This window comes from Malus sylvestris, chromosome 8 (assembly GCF_916048215.2).
Source record: "Malus sylvestris chromosome 8, drMalSylv7.2, whole genome shotgun sequence".
Lineage (NCBI taxonomy): Eukaryota > Viridiplantae > Streptophyta > Magnoliopsida > Rosales > Rosaceae > Malus > Malus sylvestris.
The window spans coordinates 24321379-24337780 of record NC_062267.1 but is presented as its reverse complement, the minus strand read 5'-3'; the positions used below and the strand labels follow the sequence as shown (position 1 = coordinate 24337780).

The following is a 16402-nucleotide window of genomic DNA, read 5'->3' as shown; positions in this document are numbered from 1 at the left end:
GGTACTAAGTAACATATTTAAATGAACAATTCAATTATTAAAAAATCAATGATAAAGATTAAATGCAAGTATTGTCTAGACGTAGTACAAACAAAATGTTCCAACAATATCAATATTGCCCCTAATTAATAAATTACAAAAAGCCTTCGTATTAATTGAAGTGAGGTTATGATATTTAAACTCTTCTTTTATCAAAGAGACAACCAATGTGGAATATTTCAACAATTTCACCTAATATCAGCAAGGACAAGTGATCAATTTTTCGTCTAATCCCACCAAATTTTGGAGAATATTATTTTGTCAAAACCTAAATTTTCTTTTATTTATAACTATTCTGTTTCCATTGCGTTGGACTTGGATGGATTAGTAGAGAATAAAGCTATCTAAGATTATGTTAATTTGCATATAAGTCATCATATATAATAAACTAGCCGTGCAGGCGCCCAATTTTCTTGACTATTAGTAGTATTTTATTCCCTTAATTTCAAACCCTCTTGTTTATTCTAATAATTAATCATGTTTTTCTGCCAACTTAACTTTTGATTAATGATCTTAATGATTTCTGCGATCTTTATGATCAGCAGCCAACAATCGATCGACTCACTGTGTTCATTTTTTCGGTGCTAAAGCTAATTATCGCTGCAACTGTCTGGATAGTTGTTTTCTACTTGACTTTCTTTTATCTGTGGACTTTTTTGTTTTTTGTTTTGTTTTGTTTTTGTTTTTTTTCTGGCTTTGGGTCTCTATTGTTGCCTTGAACTCGAAGTCTGTAATATACAAATGCATTTTGTAAAACGTGAGTAATTGTGTCCCTAATTCTAGACTATTGAGTGATGAAATTGATGTGTGGAACATTGTATTTTCTAGATTCATATGAACAATAAAATTAGCGAGATCACCGATGTTGAATAATTAAGCCGTATCCAATTTTTCGGAAACAGAAAATGTCAAACCAAAAACAAATGAAATTGAATTTTTCGGTAAAATGAAAAATTTGATTGGTTTCCTTTTGGTTTGGTAAACTGAAAAATTGGATCAAGCTTTGTTTGTTAGACCAACTGTTTTCGGATCTCCCATTTTTAGCCCATATATAAGTGACTTTGAGTACAAATTTTGGTGTAATTTTTATGAGAATTTGAGGGTTCGAAGTTGAGTGCCAAATTTTATCTAACTTCAAAATTTAAATGGCATAACACATAAGTTTAAGTTCAAGTTGAAACCTGAAATAGAAAGCAACTTGCAATTACAAAGAGATTACAAGAATTTTACCTTGACTTATGTTAAAGGAGATAGACTGAGAGTGAGATTGAGGTGAGTCGTTACTGAGCGCTGATGATGGCTGAGAGCTTGGGATTGAGTCAAGAGGAATGAGAGAGAGAATGAGTCGGGAGGGAGGGGGAGAGAGAGAGTGAGTCAAGAGGAATGACAGAGAGAGTGAGTCGATAGGTAGGGAGAGAGTGAGTCGAGAGGGAAGAGAGAGAATGACTTAATGAATTTGTCTTTAGGAATCAATGGTTGAGATTATCTCAACCAAATACACTAATATATATTTAATATAATAAATTTCAATTCGGTAATTTTTGGTTTCAGAAGTTTGATTCAGTTCGATTTCATTGTTCAGTTCAGAAAGTATTAAGCCCTAACACTAACAAAAATAGCAATTAGTAATTCATGGTAGTTATTGTTGAAGTAAGAATAGTGTTAGTAGTGGCAAAGCGTAAAAGATGTGGGTGTTGGTGTAAAAAGGGACCCCTTGCTACTTTTTTTTTTAGTACATCGACATTTTTATATTAAGATGAGAGAGAGTTCAGCTAAGCCACACAATGGGTAGTCTAATTTGATATCAAATTCGCCATCCACGAGATTCGAACCTAAGATCTCTCACTTTCAAGTGAAAATGAATACTATCAGACCGTAGTACTGAATAGCTGCTACTATTTGTTGTCATTGTTAACACAAACAGTGCCAAAATGACACTTTCTACACAAACTCAAATTTTTTTTACTCGTTGCAATTATTTTCCATTATTGTCTATTGGTGACTATTGCACTTTTTTTGTAGTAAATGGGAAACAAACTGGTTTGTCAGTTTTACCTAAGAGCTTCTCCAAGGAGGTAGTAGTTGGATGGTAAAGTTAAATTTGTTATGGTACTTGAAAAAACGTATCTCCAACGAAAGTAGCAACCCAATTAGCAAATTGAAAAATTAGCAGCTGACCTTGTATATTACAAGGCCAAATGCCACTTGTTCAAGTTAACAAGTTGAGTTCCGCAATATATTTTATTGAAAAAAAAATTTGTTTGGTAAAGATTTTGAATATTAAAATTTGGGTTTCAAAAGATAAGAGAAAGTTATCAGATTAATATTTTAAAGTGTCAGATAAAATTTAAAGAGTTAGTTTGAGTGACAAATTTTTAAGATAGTATAAAAAGTGTCAAATAAGTTAACAAATAACAATTAAAAAAAGGGATGTGATATCCACACACCCCTTTTTACTTCTCACATACTCTTTTAATTTTCGATCGTTGGATTAGATGAATTGAAGAAGATCAACAGACAGAAATTAACAAATGGTGTGTGAGAAGTAAAAAGAGGTTTGTGGATAGCACACCCCTAAAAAAATTGCTAACTCGTTTGAAAATGCACTAAAACCTCTAATGAAACCAAATCATGTTTAGTTTGGTCAGTTTGGGGTCTAAGCCCATTATTTCTTTTTCTTTTGCATTTTTTTTCTAGTTGCTTAGTCATTTCAGAGCCTGCTAAAACCTCTTTTTTATTTTAGTTATAACAAACCAAATTTTGCAAAGAAATACAAATAAAATGTGGCGACTGGCCTGAGTAAAAGATGTTGATCTATTTCTTTTTGCTACTTTTATTTTAATTTTTTAGCTGATTAGGACTTATTTGAGTGTGCTTAGGTAAAAGATGTTGATTTAATCAGGGGTTTAATAATTTAAAATTTAGTGTTTTAAGAGATCGGGTTACTTGGTACACGTGGCCTCATATAAAATTCCATATTATTACATAGAATTTATTAAAATTTTCATTTTATTTATTACAGAGAATGTATTAAAATTTTCATTTTCTTATTGCAGAGAATATATTATATTGTTGTTAATTCATAATAAAATGAATAGCGTGAACTGTTAATTTCGTCTCTGAATTATCATCTCAGTGAAAATTAGATCTTAAAACTACTTTTTCAGAAATATCAGTCCTTAAATTAAAAAAAAAATCTGCCAATTACATCTCTAATAAAGCTACTATATTCAATTTTCCATTAATTTAAGTCATATTACTTACATGTGATGTGATACACATTGGAGGGTAGATTGTAGTTTTTAATAAATAAAGTGTATGGAGTTAACTTTAAGATGTAAATTGGTAGTTTTTATAAGAAATAGTGTAAAAATGGAAGGTAAATTAGACGTTAGATTTGCAACCTAATGAAATGTTAAAGGTTTATAAGTGAAAAAATAACGATATTACATTCTAAAGTATGTCAAGTAACTTAAGTTAATGAAAAAATGGAAAAAATAACTTTGAATATAATAATAGGGATGGAATTAACAATTTTTAATGAATTTAGAGACTTATTTTACTGGAAAAAAAAATCAAGAATCTAATTTTTACTGAAATAATAATTCAAAAACTAAATCAACATTTCATTCAAATAATTATAAATTCCATATTCCGCTGCACCGACAATATAATATGCACGTGGTATTCTAAGTCATTTTACTGCAATATGTGTATTCAAATTGCTCATCGGGTCACGGGCATGCATAAACACGGGTCAAAGGGTGACCCTACTATGAATGGGATAATAAATTATGCCTTTGACTTGGGAGTCGTTGAATGGATTCATAAGAAGTTAAGATTTTATTATAAAATTAAGAGAGGTTTTTGATGCGGTGATTAATTAATAATATTTTTTAATTGAAATTTTTGTGGTTTTCAGTTTTTGATCGAAGTTATTGACATTAATGTAATAATGTATTTCTATGTAGGTTATTATAATTTTAAATTAAAAATGAAATTTTTAGTTATTTATTAATGAGATTTTAAATAAAATCCATAATTTATGGGACAAAAAAATATTATAGATAAATTATACTCTCCAATAGATTATATATATACATGGATACATTCATCAAAACTAAACAAAAAATTATTACACCAAAACATGGGTACATTTTTCACAATATATATATATTAGGCTTAATAACATTATTAAATTTCTTCTATTAAACTTGACATAGATACATTTTCAAATCAACTAAATAGAATGTACCCATATAAGTTTAAAAAATGGAATAGAAAAAATATTAAATGAATTTTATATAAACAAATAGGTTCAGTTTATATTAAAAAAAGGTACATTTTACAAATAACAATTTGGTATATGAATGGGTACACATAAGATTAAAAATTTGAAATTTAAAAAAAAATAATGGGTATAGATTTATTCTAATTTTATTTTTATATTTTGAAAATTTTTTGAATTGAAAATTAATTAGGAGTATAATAAGGGTGTGAGTATTAAAATCCTAAATCAATTACTAATTTTTATTTTAAAAAATTATGTAACTGACATGTAATTCATTGATACATTAATGCTAGGGACTTTGATGAAAATCTAAAAGCTGATAAGGTCTCAATCAATGAACATTAGAAACTAGGAACCGGATACTAATTTTTCCTAAAATTAAACGGTAATACAGTGAGGGTTTTAACTTATTTTTAAGTTCATGCAAGATCATTCCTTTCATTTATGTGAGATTTATTTTTATCATTCCCCCTCACGTATAGCTAATTTTCAAGTCTAACATGTGAATATTATAAATTGGATGACGTGGAGTACATGTAGACGTTAGGCTTCACACGCGGAACAATCTGTTCTGATGTCATAAAAGAAGTTGAGATTCTACCATAAAACTAATTAAAAAGCAACTTAACTTACTTATAAATTCATACAACGCCTTTCATTCTATCAACGAGAGATACATTAACTCTCAAGAGATGCAATGCGTGGCGAGGTTGATGAAAAGCATCAGCAAGCATACAGAAAGAGATCGTAAGACAGCAATCTTTCAGCCGAAAAGAAAAATGAGAACATTGTTGCTGCTTTCTTGGACATCGGCGAAAAACAAGGGATATTTGCCGTGTGTACGGCTGTCCAACTTTTTTCATGACTTTCAGTTTCCGTGGAAAAGCTAAACCGTATACATATCCACATATATTCAGGCGCGGTGCCTGCATGCATGCATGGATGCTTGCTATATGCTTTGCCCATGAAGTTTGGTTGCATGCATGACTCTTCAACTGAATTCTTTTTTAGCTGGATATTAACAAACAATACCCTTCTCAAGTAATTTATATGTAATTAATTAGATTGATTCTTCCACCATATATACCGGCCAGTATCAAATTATCAAATATCGATCGGGACTTTATATCCACTCGTACGTACTTTGTTTCTGAAAAAAAAAGGCAAATGGAATTCAGTCAAGCTCAAATACAAAAGTCTCTAAATTATTGAAATATAATTACGATGATGTTGATTTTATTATGTGTGTATTTGATGTATGGAGGTGCATAAGATTGGTATACAGATATACGCATAATCAACGGGTGTGATAAGATGTGTGACTAAGGTGGGTTGTAGGGGTGTAGTCCGGGAAGGTTTTTTGTGAACCCATGCTTTAATTGTTTGAATCCACCATTAAATCCGTATCTATGCAATTTCCTTACTTTCTATTGAGATTTTCAATAAGTGCCACCTTGGTATGATCTTAATCTCTTTATTTACTTATTCGTAATTTAATTAGTAGATTAATTATTTATCTGGTCATTGAATTTGCCGGTTAGGGTTACGATTTTGAGAATAGTTTATATATATTCTACTGTTGTTGTTTCATATTGATTATTATAATTTATATAGGCAGAAAAGTGAAGATATGATTTTATGGTTCTAATTTCAGCTAGTCCACCAAAGAAAATAAAATTTTGACTCCACCCTTGGTCTTATCATGAAAAGATAGACCATTTAGAAAAATCTCACAACTCTCTGTAAATAGTATCTATAAAAGTGTGGTTCATTCATCCAGACAAATCATTCAAATGTGAAATCTATTCCTCTTCTTCCCTTTGGTCTGCTATTTATCCCTTGATACTACTGCATAGTAATTAATAGTCTAACAACATTAAAGATTAGATCTTGTTATTGCCCAAAGAGCGGTCCTAAATAAAATCAAGCAACTCTTTTGCCGGGAGAAATAGAAATATGATCGATTTGATATTTTATTCTTTTAAAGAACCGAGAGTGGTAATCCAAACCATGTACTAAGTTGGAGCCGATGAGCACACATTAATTTCAACTTGACAAAAGAATTTGATTGATTCCAATCTCATTTATTTACATTGACTGCCCTCATATCTATCCCCAACGAAAAACCACCAAATCCAAGTGGTTTAATTGTAGGCCAAAATCAAGACGACGGGGTCCACCCAAACAAGTGGATGGGATTAGGGCATGGGTTTGGTGCAACTTGGCAAGAGGGTCAAGTGGCAGTCATCATTGACAAAAGGACACGTGGACGGTGCTGACAGCGCTTTTGGTTTGATCTTTGAATTTGAAACTTAAAGAGAAGAACCTTATATAACATCGGTATACTGTTATTGTGCAAGTACAATAAAACTTATGTAAGTTTTCGTTCATTATTTCAATATTATTGACACGAAATATCACGTGCGACTTTATCTTTGCCGTATAAGTTATTCTGAATCTCAACTTGGAGAGGATGATGTGGACCAAGGTCTGTAAGTATGCATATATGGGCTCGGTTTGTGGCGTGTGGGCCATTTATTTGGAGTGATTCGATTCGGTTTGTCTTCCTTCAACGTTCAAAATTCCCCGCCGAAGATAACCTGCCGTGAGCAATCGTTGACTTTCTGGTCAACAAATTTTATACGGCTTAACTTCTCACTTTTACGCAAATCCGACAACCTCCACTTTCTTTTTCTATTTTTGGTTGGCCTTCACTCTTGACTACCTTTTTATTTTCTTTCTATTTTTGGCTCGCCTTCAATCTTGACTCAATTGCAGATGCGCCTTTTTTCGGGGGTAACATTGGCATTACGAATGTTTGTTTGGGAACGTTCACACTTTGTAACATATGCTCTATTTTAACTGGAAAATATTTGCAACGAAAGTCCCACCCGAAGTTTTTCTCCTATGGTTATACTCGTACCTAGGACTGGTCCAGAGATTTTTGAAGCGTGGAGCGACACCAAAAAATGTGCCCTCACTTCATATAAAAAAATATATTTGTTTTTACACGTAAAACATTGATAAAATTATATTTAGAAAACTACTTCAAACTTAGTAGTTTAGAAACACGGAAAAACTAATTTGTTTTGTATCAAGAGAAGGAAACCAAAAAACTTCAGGCTTACAAGTAGATAGATTATGAGTTTTGTCTTCCATCTGAACTTTTAAAGTGTTTTTGTATAATCGTGAGGTGTTTTTTCTTATTTACTAACCTCGTCAATATAAGATTAAAAAATAATGATATTTTCAAGTCTTTAAGGATATGTATAAGTAATGAATGGGCACCAAATTAAACATTTTGACGACACGTCATATGATATGCAAATCTGGTCTAAAAATTTAGTATATGCATTACCCTTTGTTGAAGATTAGACTTGAATTGAAATGAATGTTTAAAAATAACAACCCACATAGTTACTAGCTAGTAATTAAAAATAAATTAACAACCAAACAAAAATTCGTAAAAATTAAAAAAAAATAAACATGCACATAGCATTTCGAACTTAGAATCTCTCGTTAATATTAAATACAAAAATCATTGCTTCTAATTAAACTTCTAATCATTTACCAAATTTTATAAATTTATACTGTTATGAAAAAAAAATTGTAAAAATTGGAATTTAAATAAGCACACATGGTGTTTTGAACCCAACCTAAGACCTCATTAATTTCAAACAACAAAATCACCTGTTCTAATTAAATTTCTTTGTCATTGAACCAAATTTTATAAATTTATACTCTTATGAAAACGTATATAAATATGTCACACTAATAATTTTGGAACCCCTAACCCACTGGGCCTGGACCAGCCATGCTCGAACCCGCCTTGTTTTTGTTTGCCGTTGTATGTTGTTATCATGTGTCATGTAACATATGATGAGATAGTCATATTTAGGTATCAAACTCTCCATATTTAGGTATCAAACTCTCCATACATGAAGGTCGACCTTGAAATCTTCTATTTAGTTTTCGTCCAGTTGCACTATTTCCTATTTGCAGTACAAGAGAGAGGTTTTACTCAAACGCTGAATGAATACCGCCATGTTTTGTTAACTTCAACTCAAATTTTGATCCCCATAAGCTATAATTACGACATGAACGAAGCAATGACTTCTACTTCTCTACCAGTAATCGCCTACTCACAAGTAAACATTGTAAAACCCATTTGCATCAACAGCTAAAAGTTCACACGTTGAGATGGTTGTGTTATTAACATTAGACTTGAACAGGGTAACCGGAAAAAAGGCCTCGGCCTCCCATCTCTTTTATTTACCGCTTTCGAACGTAAAATATACGAGAATTAAATGTTTACCGTTCTTTCTCTACTATTGATTTTCTAAATTTTACATCCCCCAAAGAGTCGGGTCCTAATCTCTCCGTGCCGGTTTCCCTATTTCTACTACTACTACTTGCTAGCCTTCTACATTGTTTACTGGTATCAGAGTGCAAAAAAGTAACCGTCACTGCGCCATCCGAATCTGCTGGCTTGCTACTCCCAATAGTTTCAGGGGAAACTGAAGCGTACCTGTTCGAATCAGAGAGGGGTGAATGCTTAGTACTCGAGGGTGAGGAAGAGGATGAGGAAGAAGTGTCGGAATCCGAAAAATTTCTCCAGGAGCTACTCCAACCACGCCCTGAATGACCAAATATGTAATCGGACAAGTCATCGGTGCTGGTAGAGCAACAAGTACTACCAGTACTAATAGAACTTTCGTCGGAGTTGTTGCTGATAAGGGAAGAATTGTCACTTGATGAGTCCTCTTCCAAAATCCTTCGCAGCTCCTCTGGTGGATATGCATTGGGTACGGAATGGTCAACACCAGAATGTGTGGAGAGTCTGGAGACAGATTTGGGTTTCAAGTTGGTAGCCCTTCCACCGATCCAAGAAGGAATGGCTCGATGTTTGGGATCATTAGATATAATTCTGTTCCTTATCAATCTCGGGGCCCTTGGCAAGCATCTGCAAGGTAGTTCAGTCAAAAGCCCAAAAAACAGTGACGAAAGGAACTATACGAGAGAAAGATAGGTGGGAGAAGAGCAAACAAAACAGAAGAGATCCTTCACCTTGAATAAAGAAGCATGTAAGCGCCTTTCATCAAGACCTTTTCAAGTTCCACAGGGGTTACCTGCCCAACCAAAGCCAACACATTATCGGTTAAAAGTGCTCAGATACGAAATTACAACAACATTCTGGTTATGCATGAAAATAAATGAGCAAGACACTGGAGACTAAAAGATGAGACATCGCTGAAAGGTCCAGTATAGAAATTCAAATTGTAATTCTTAAAAGGGTTGGATGCTACCTAATAATGCATCATATCATCACAATTGGAGGTAAAACAAAATTTCATCGGTGACAAACATAGTTAATATAAATCCCTGTAGTTGTAGAGAACCAAATCATCGGGTGACGTGGAAGGAGGTTGACCATTTGTGGGACAGTTAATTTTTTGTCATCCTTGTGGGCTTCAGTTTCTTGTTTTACATGTAGACTAAATGAAGTTTGAAGGAGAAACCTTGTTCATTGCGTTGTATTTTCTTTCAGGTAACCCCCTTGACTTACAGTAGACACTAGATAGCTAAAAGCAAAAGCTAAATAACAAAAAAAAAAGAGTAAAGTTACAACCCATATTAAAGAAATAACTTCGTAAAAAACATACCGTGCTGTCATCAACCTTGAACCACTTGTTGTGGGAATTCCTGACATAGCACACGTAGTGACCAGAAAATGCCGCATTCATGATATCTAAGTGCACAACCACCCCGTAAAGTCTGTATATAGGCGATTTATCACTTGTACCACTCATAAAAGGTGCCAAGTCCAGGATCTCAGGAAAACGGATAGGCTTATTGATCTTCCCAAACTTACCAGACTGCTTACAGGAGAACACACATCAGATAAAAGGAAAAGAATCTACAAAAACCCGAGACTGAAAACAAGTCCTTGAATAACTCAATTACCTGAAAACGCTTTAGTGCAATTGTAAGGATATTTGGAGCTTCCAGTATTGTCAACTTCTTTTTGGCCTTCTCATAAGATTTGCAACTGGTTGACATGATATTGAAAAGCACCAACAAAGTTAGTGCATCTTAGCCAACAACAACAACAACAACAACAACAACAAAGCCTTTTCCCACTAAGTGGGGTCGGCTATATGAATCCTAGAACGCCATTGCGCTCGGTTTTGTGTCATGTCCTCCGTTAGATCCAAGTACTCTAAGTCTTTTCTTAGAGTCTCTTCCAAAGTTTTCCTAGGTCTTCCTCTACCCCTTTGGCCCTGAACCTCTGTCCCGTAGTCACATCTTCGAACCGGAGTAAAGTAGGAGTAGCCAAAATTGAAGGAAAGATGAGAGAAAACCGGTTACGGTGGTTTGGATATGTGCAAAGAAGGCCTACTGACGCTCCGGTTCGAAGATGTGACTACGGGACAGAGGTTCAGGGCCGAAGGGGTAGAGGAAGACCTAGGAAAACTTTGGAAGAGACCCTAAGAAAAGACTTAGAGTACTTGGATCTAACGGAGGACATGACACAGAACCAAGCGCAATGGCGTTCTAGGATTCATATAGCTGACCCCACTTAGTGGGAAAAGGCTTTGTTGTTGTTGTTCAAACTCTAAGGGTAGATCAATGAGTAACCATCCAATAGCAGACTACAAAAGGGGGAAAAGTGGGGGAATACAATAACAACTCCAGAAAAATACTACATCCAGTATAATTCGATAACAATCGGACAAAAAACTAACCTTGGTAACGTCCAGAACTAAAATTGTAATAAGAACTTCATTTTTTCCTGTACTTTTCACTCTAAACCAAACCTCGGCGAATAGTCAAGCCAAAGAGAAGAAAATAATAGTAGGATTCAATTTTGTATATAGAACAGAGTTTGAAGCCCTAGGTTGATGCCCTATAGCCCATAATATCTAATCAGAATGTGGACTTAATATAGTATTCATCGCATTGCCAAAATGGTTCACCAAGTTATAATTCATTGCCATAAAGGTTGATTAAGAAAACATAATGTTTGCTGTAACCAGAATTAATAGATGTTCAAACGTATTTATAGAAGAAAAGGGAAAAAAAAGGACAACTAACCTGCTACATTGGTATTTGTTCTCCCCATCCAAGGTCTCAGTACCCGTAAATCGACGAAGAGCCTCTTCCAGGGTTCCTATATCACCCTCAATCTCTACAGTAAGATCCATCATTCTTTCCTGCCGCTCAGACTTGCCTTGGCACTTTGTGCATTTTATCTGCAACACAAAATCAAATTTATACATTCTATTAGGAAAATTATTATCCAATCTCAGACAAGATAACACAACCTTGGCTGTATAAAACTTATAATAACAGTAATACATACCTTTGATCGAAGGTAGCCTCCAAATGTAAGGCCTATTAAAGTTGTTTCTTCGTTCAAAGAGCACGATGAATTAACCCCAGTTTCCGTAAGGCAAACAGATTGCATCATGTCAATTGCATACCTGTCAATTTAACTTCTCAAGTCAATAAAAGGTTTTTCCAGAAGAACAGTAATAGTGTTACTAATGCATAGAATAGTATGTTAGGCTCCAGAGATGTACAGAGTTAGCACACCTTAGAAATTCATGGGCATCTTCTTCTCTCCCATTACCAAGTTGACTTCCATTTTTTCTTAACTGGGAAAGGATTCCCATAGGAGACAGAGGAGAGTCCTTTGCCATTGAAACTAGACTTTCGAACTCACACATGAAACACCATCCCTTCTTTACACCTGACACATTAAAATCTCATCAATAAACTGTGCAGAATACAAGACCTACTGACTGTACCAAACAAGTACTTGCTAGGAATCCAAAGGGGAGAACATGTTCGAATGCTTACAATCTTTAGAATGGAGTCCTTGAAGCAAATAAGCAGTCAGAGGTGGAGTAAATGACAAGCACTGTAACACTGCATTGGCATAACAGCTGCAGAATAAAAGTAGAGAATATGTTAAAAACAGAACGACCACACTTCTGAGCAAAAACTCAAAAAGCTTGATCTATCATATCTATTATAAAATGAAACGAGCAAAAACATATAATAAAGTTTTATGCACATAATAATTGAAGGAAATTCAGTTAAACAGTGTAATAATCATGTCCTCACATCAAGGTCATTTTCCATTTCTGGTTTAGAAGACTGAAAGATGGAATTGCACCATACATATGGAACTGGGTAATACTGACTATATAAAACAATAAGTAGCAAAATGCAAGTTCACCTTACCAAGAAGACATAGTAATTAAAAGCAAGGTTACAGCTACAAGACTTTCTGAAGATCTAATCCGATTCACATGACTAATTGGTTCTATGCAATTATTTTTTTTCCAAACACGACCACATGAACAGGTACCATATGATGTTACCTGTTACCGCAATTTATAAGGCCAGAAGGGCGCAATTCCACCTTGTTCCAATTGTAAAGCTTGACAAATAATTCATACGAAAAAAGTTCCTGCAGAAACAAATACAGATGATCAATTCACAATTATTGCTAGCCAGTTAAAATCTTAAGAAATAGGCACTACAAAACAGTAGAAGTTCAAACCTTCTCGCTATATTTTCCTGCAATCTCACTCCCAACTCCCGAAGGATAGTGCTTTGGTATTTTGGATCCTCTAAACTGGTCGAAAACCTTAAATACAGAGGTTTTCAAGCCATTCCTATCATTTGAAAGATTTGTGGCTTGAGATGAAACAGTATCACTAGCCTCAACACAGTCCACTTTTCCAGATTTTACACGTGGAAGTGCGCCTCCAACAGCAGATGCAAGGCGAGCATCAGAAACACTGGGTGATGGAGTTCCAGCTTCCCTAGACTTTAAAACATCAGAAGTTCTGCTGCAGTTCTTAACAGCATGACCTGACCTTTCTGAACTTGTGGATAGCACTCTACTAGAGTTCAGAGCATCTGTGCTTTTTGAAACTCTCTCAGTGCCAAGAGATCTATGAACTGAAGGCGAGGAGGATGACATCGACTTAATTTCTCTGAACTTCAAGGCATGTGAATTACTGCTAGATTCATTATCCTCTTTTTTCGACCCTTTACTGTTCTGTGATGGGGAATTCTTGACCTTAACAGCATCTCCACTAATCTTTTCTGATAAATCTGCTCCATGAGTAGACTTACTGAGCTCCGAAGAATCTAGAAGATCATCACCTAACCTCGTGCCCCTTGACTTGGAGCCTAGTCTATGAAGGGGAGCTGCAGTACTTCCAGACAAGTTGAATGAAAAATGTAAGGAATCTCCAGAATCAGATATCTTTCTATTACTCGCTACACTGGAATTGGACACTTGGGCATCACTCCTGGACCCTACGGAATCAAGAGTGTTCCCCCAGAAATCAGAGGAAGGTGTACAAGACTCAGCAACTGGACCCTCACTCATGCCACTGTCGTTCAAACCTGAAGAAAAATTTGATCTCTGCTCATTTTCTTCATCATTAATACTAGGTTTAACCTGATTCAACTTACTTAACTTAGCAAAACCATCAACAGAATCAACCAAGCTAGCAAACTTTGGAGATGATGGCTTAGATTGATCGATGTTGTGAACATTAAAGGGAATCTGATGGATGTCAAAGGCATCATTAGCGGATGGTTGCCCATCTGATCTGTCAGGTTCAAATGAACTAACACTCCCACTGACAGAAACATCGTCCGAAGATTCAGTACCGCTGGCAGAAGTAGAAAATCCAGAAAAAGAGGTAGCTGCTGAGTCAGACGTACAATTTGTTCCTTTCCTCTCGGCAAGAAATTCATCTTCACTATCATCATCCCTTATACATTCAACATCGGGAAAGCAATGAGGATTAGGCAATGCAGGTTCCTCAGAAGATTTTTCAACAGACTGCCTGCTTTGAAACTTGTCGGTATTAATTTCAAGGTCTTCTTTGGTTACCTTCAGGCCAGAATCACTTCCCACATCAATATTCTGGTGAACTATGGTAGAAGGACGACACTCTTCCTTGTGACCTTGTCGCCAGTGAACAATTTGACACTTCCCAGAACTGAAACATTTAATTGGATGTAATGTCCATGAAAATAAATACCATACCAATTACAGATGCCCGCATTTAAATGAATAAAACTATAATTCCACAAAGTTTTTAATTTCTTATCAAAATTTATAGGGGTTGGCTACAGCCACCTACAAGGATTTTTATTTCATCATTCAGCATTATCAAACGTATTATAGTGGCTACGGCTATTTGAAATTTTAACAAACTAAATACGGCATTTAGCCAATCTTTTACCATTTTTCCTTTCAGACAAGTAGCACAATCTCAGTTATGCCATGCGGTACTTCTTGAAAATAAGCATATACAAAAACGACAACAAAAAACGATCTACAAATGGCTGCTAATCATTGTTAGTTCGCAGATGTCGTAACATCTTAGTAACCAAAAGCCCTTTCCCTTTTCATAACAGACAATTCTCATAACATTTGTAAATACTCACGGGAGATTCTGTAAAATCAAAAACAACATAAAAATCATCAAATTCGTTCCCCCGTCTGCGTCAAAAACAGGTTTTCGAGTTTTAGCTTCTTCAACATATTCAGGAAATAAAATCACATTAATTACCAAAAAAAACCCACCCGCTGATCCAATGTTCAGCAAAAGGGAAAATAAATAAATAAATAATTAACTGGGTTTCACATAGAAATTTCCAAAAATATACTCAACATGCAATGTAATCAACAATCACAAATTACCACCCAAAAGAAACAAAATCACAGAAAATAGAATTAAATTTCACATATAATTTATCAGAAAACTTACCAGTAGCGAACCGCTTTGCAGCGGGCGCAGCGCGTGGTGGTGGGGCAGTAACAAACAACGCAATAAGGACCCTTAATCTCAGCCACCGAAGCGGCGCCGTACCCAGCCGTGACCTCGAACTCAGCTCTAGCAGCTTCCTCCTTGGCCAAGACCAAAAGTCTCCTGATTTCCTCCCTCCTGGCGTTAGCGAGGCGCCATTTTCTCCGAACCACGAAGAATCCGATCACCGGCGCCAGAAAACAAGCCACCAGCACGAGGCTCCGAAACCCTAGATCCCCAGCCACATGCATTTATCCTCCACCCAAAAACTCACGCATCCAAACAGACCCAAAAACATAGATTTAGTAATTACCAACGGCGACGCCTGCGGGGGCGGTTGTGGTGGTGATTGAAGAGACGGACGATCACAGCCGTCCAAATTGGGCCACGATGGCGGAAATCGGAGAGATGAAACGAAACTGCGAGGAAATGGGAATTCAGGTGGGAAAGGAGAATGCGTTTGGTTGCTTGGAGAGAGTGTGAAGTTTGGGATTTTTAGCGACGGTTTTTTTGATCCGGACAATAAATTGGGGGAAAAATGGGTTCAGATTTTACCTTTAGGGCTTGTTTGTAAGGGAGCCAGAAATAGAATTGTGAGAAATATTAGGGGAAAAAGTAAATTAAATTAAATTCCAATTCAAAGAATATAATTTTCTATTTGATTTTTTTAATTTTGTTTTGTACGTTGAGAAAATATTTAATTCGGTTGGAAACAGAAAAATATTAAATTGGGAAACTTGACGGTCGGGGGTAAGGAATTTTGCAGAAGGGCATCGAGAAGCGTGAATTCTTCGCTCTCATAATATTCGGTTCGACCGCCGGTCCGGTTCAGCTTCCCGTTTGATTTGATTTGACGGACACGGAATTGGACGGTTGCATGGTGTCGCATGCATGTGGAGAATCAAAGACTCAAACGTGTGCGAGCGTGGGGGAATGGGTTGAGGAGGAGATCCAACGGTGGTGATTGGTTGGCCGGTGGAGGATGATGGTTCACTCACCCTTCTGGATGCTTGCCTGTATATAATAAGTAGGAATCCACCAGGGATTAGGCAATTCAATGGTAATTGTCTTTCCCAAGGAAGAAAATATCGGTAATATCGGAAATATCGGTAGTCCGAAAACACGGAAATATCGATGGAAATATCGGTAAAATATCGATATCGATAAAAATTACATGGAAACCACGGAAATTGTAAGAAAAACTTGGAAATTTTAATTGAAACTT

The 16402-nt window shown here is 35.4% G+C and overlaps 1 protein-coding gene across 1 annotated transcript; it reads right to left on the bottom strand.

Moving 5' to 3' along the window:
- Positions 1-8564: 8564 nt before the first annotated feature.
- Positions 8565-15838, bottom strand: LOC126631957 (ubiquitin carboxyl-terminal hydrolase 16-like). The gene is made up of 11 exons (XM_050302172.1): positions 15139-15838; positions 12903-14364; positions 12721-12809; positions 12194-12279; positions 11927-12083; positions 11694-11814; positions 11426-11583; positions 10295-10379; positions 9994-10206; positions 9398-9459; positions 8565-9293 (listed from the first exon to the last, which is right to left on the bottom strand). Exons 1-11 carry the CDS (start codon positions 15426-15428, stop codon positions 8642-8644), a joined length of 3375 nt encoding a protein of 1124 aa, XP_050158129.1. The 5' UTR covers positions 15429-15838; the 3' UTR covers positions 8565-8641.
- Between the last annotated feature and the right edge of the window lie 564 nt (positions 15839-16402).

What these genes read in the sequence shown, in the direction of transcription:
- LOC126631957 (XM_050302172.1), bottom strand. Translation starts at nt 15,428, where the DNA reads ATGCATGTGGCTGGGGATCTAGGGTTTCGGAGCCTCGTGCTGGTGGCT. An exon ending in AACAAATACCAATGTAGCAG is followed by an intron (nt 10,380 to 11,425) that starts GTTAGTTGTCCT and finishes CATGTCAACCAG; the next exon opens with TTGCAAATCTTATGAGAAGG. An exon ending in TACATGCTTCTTTATTCAAG is followed by an intron (nt 9,294 to 9,397) that starts GTGAAGGATCTC and finishes ACTACCTTGCAG; the next exon opens with ATGCTTGCCAAGGGCCCCGA.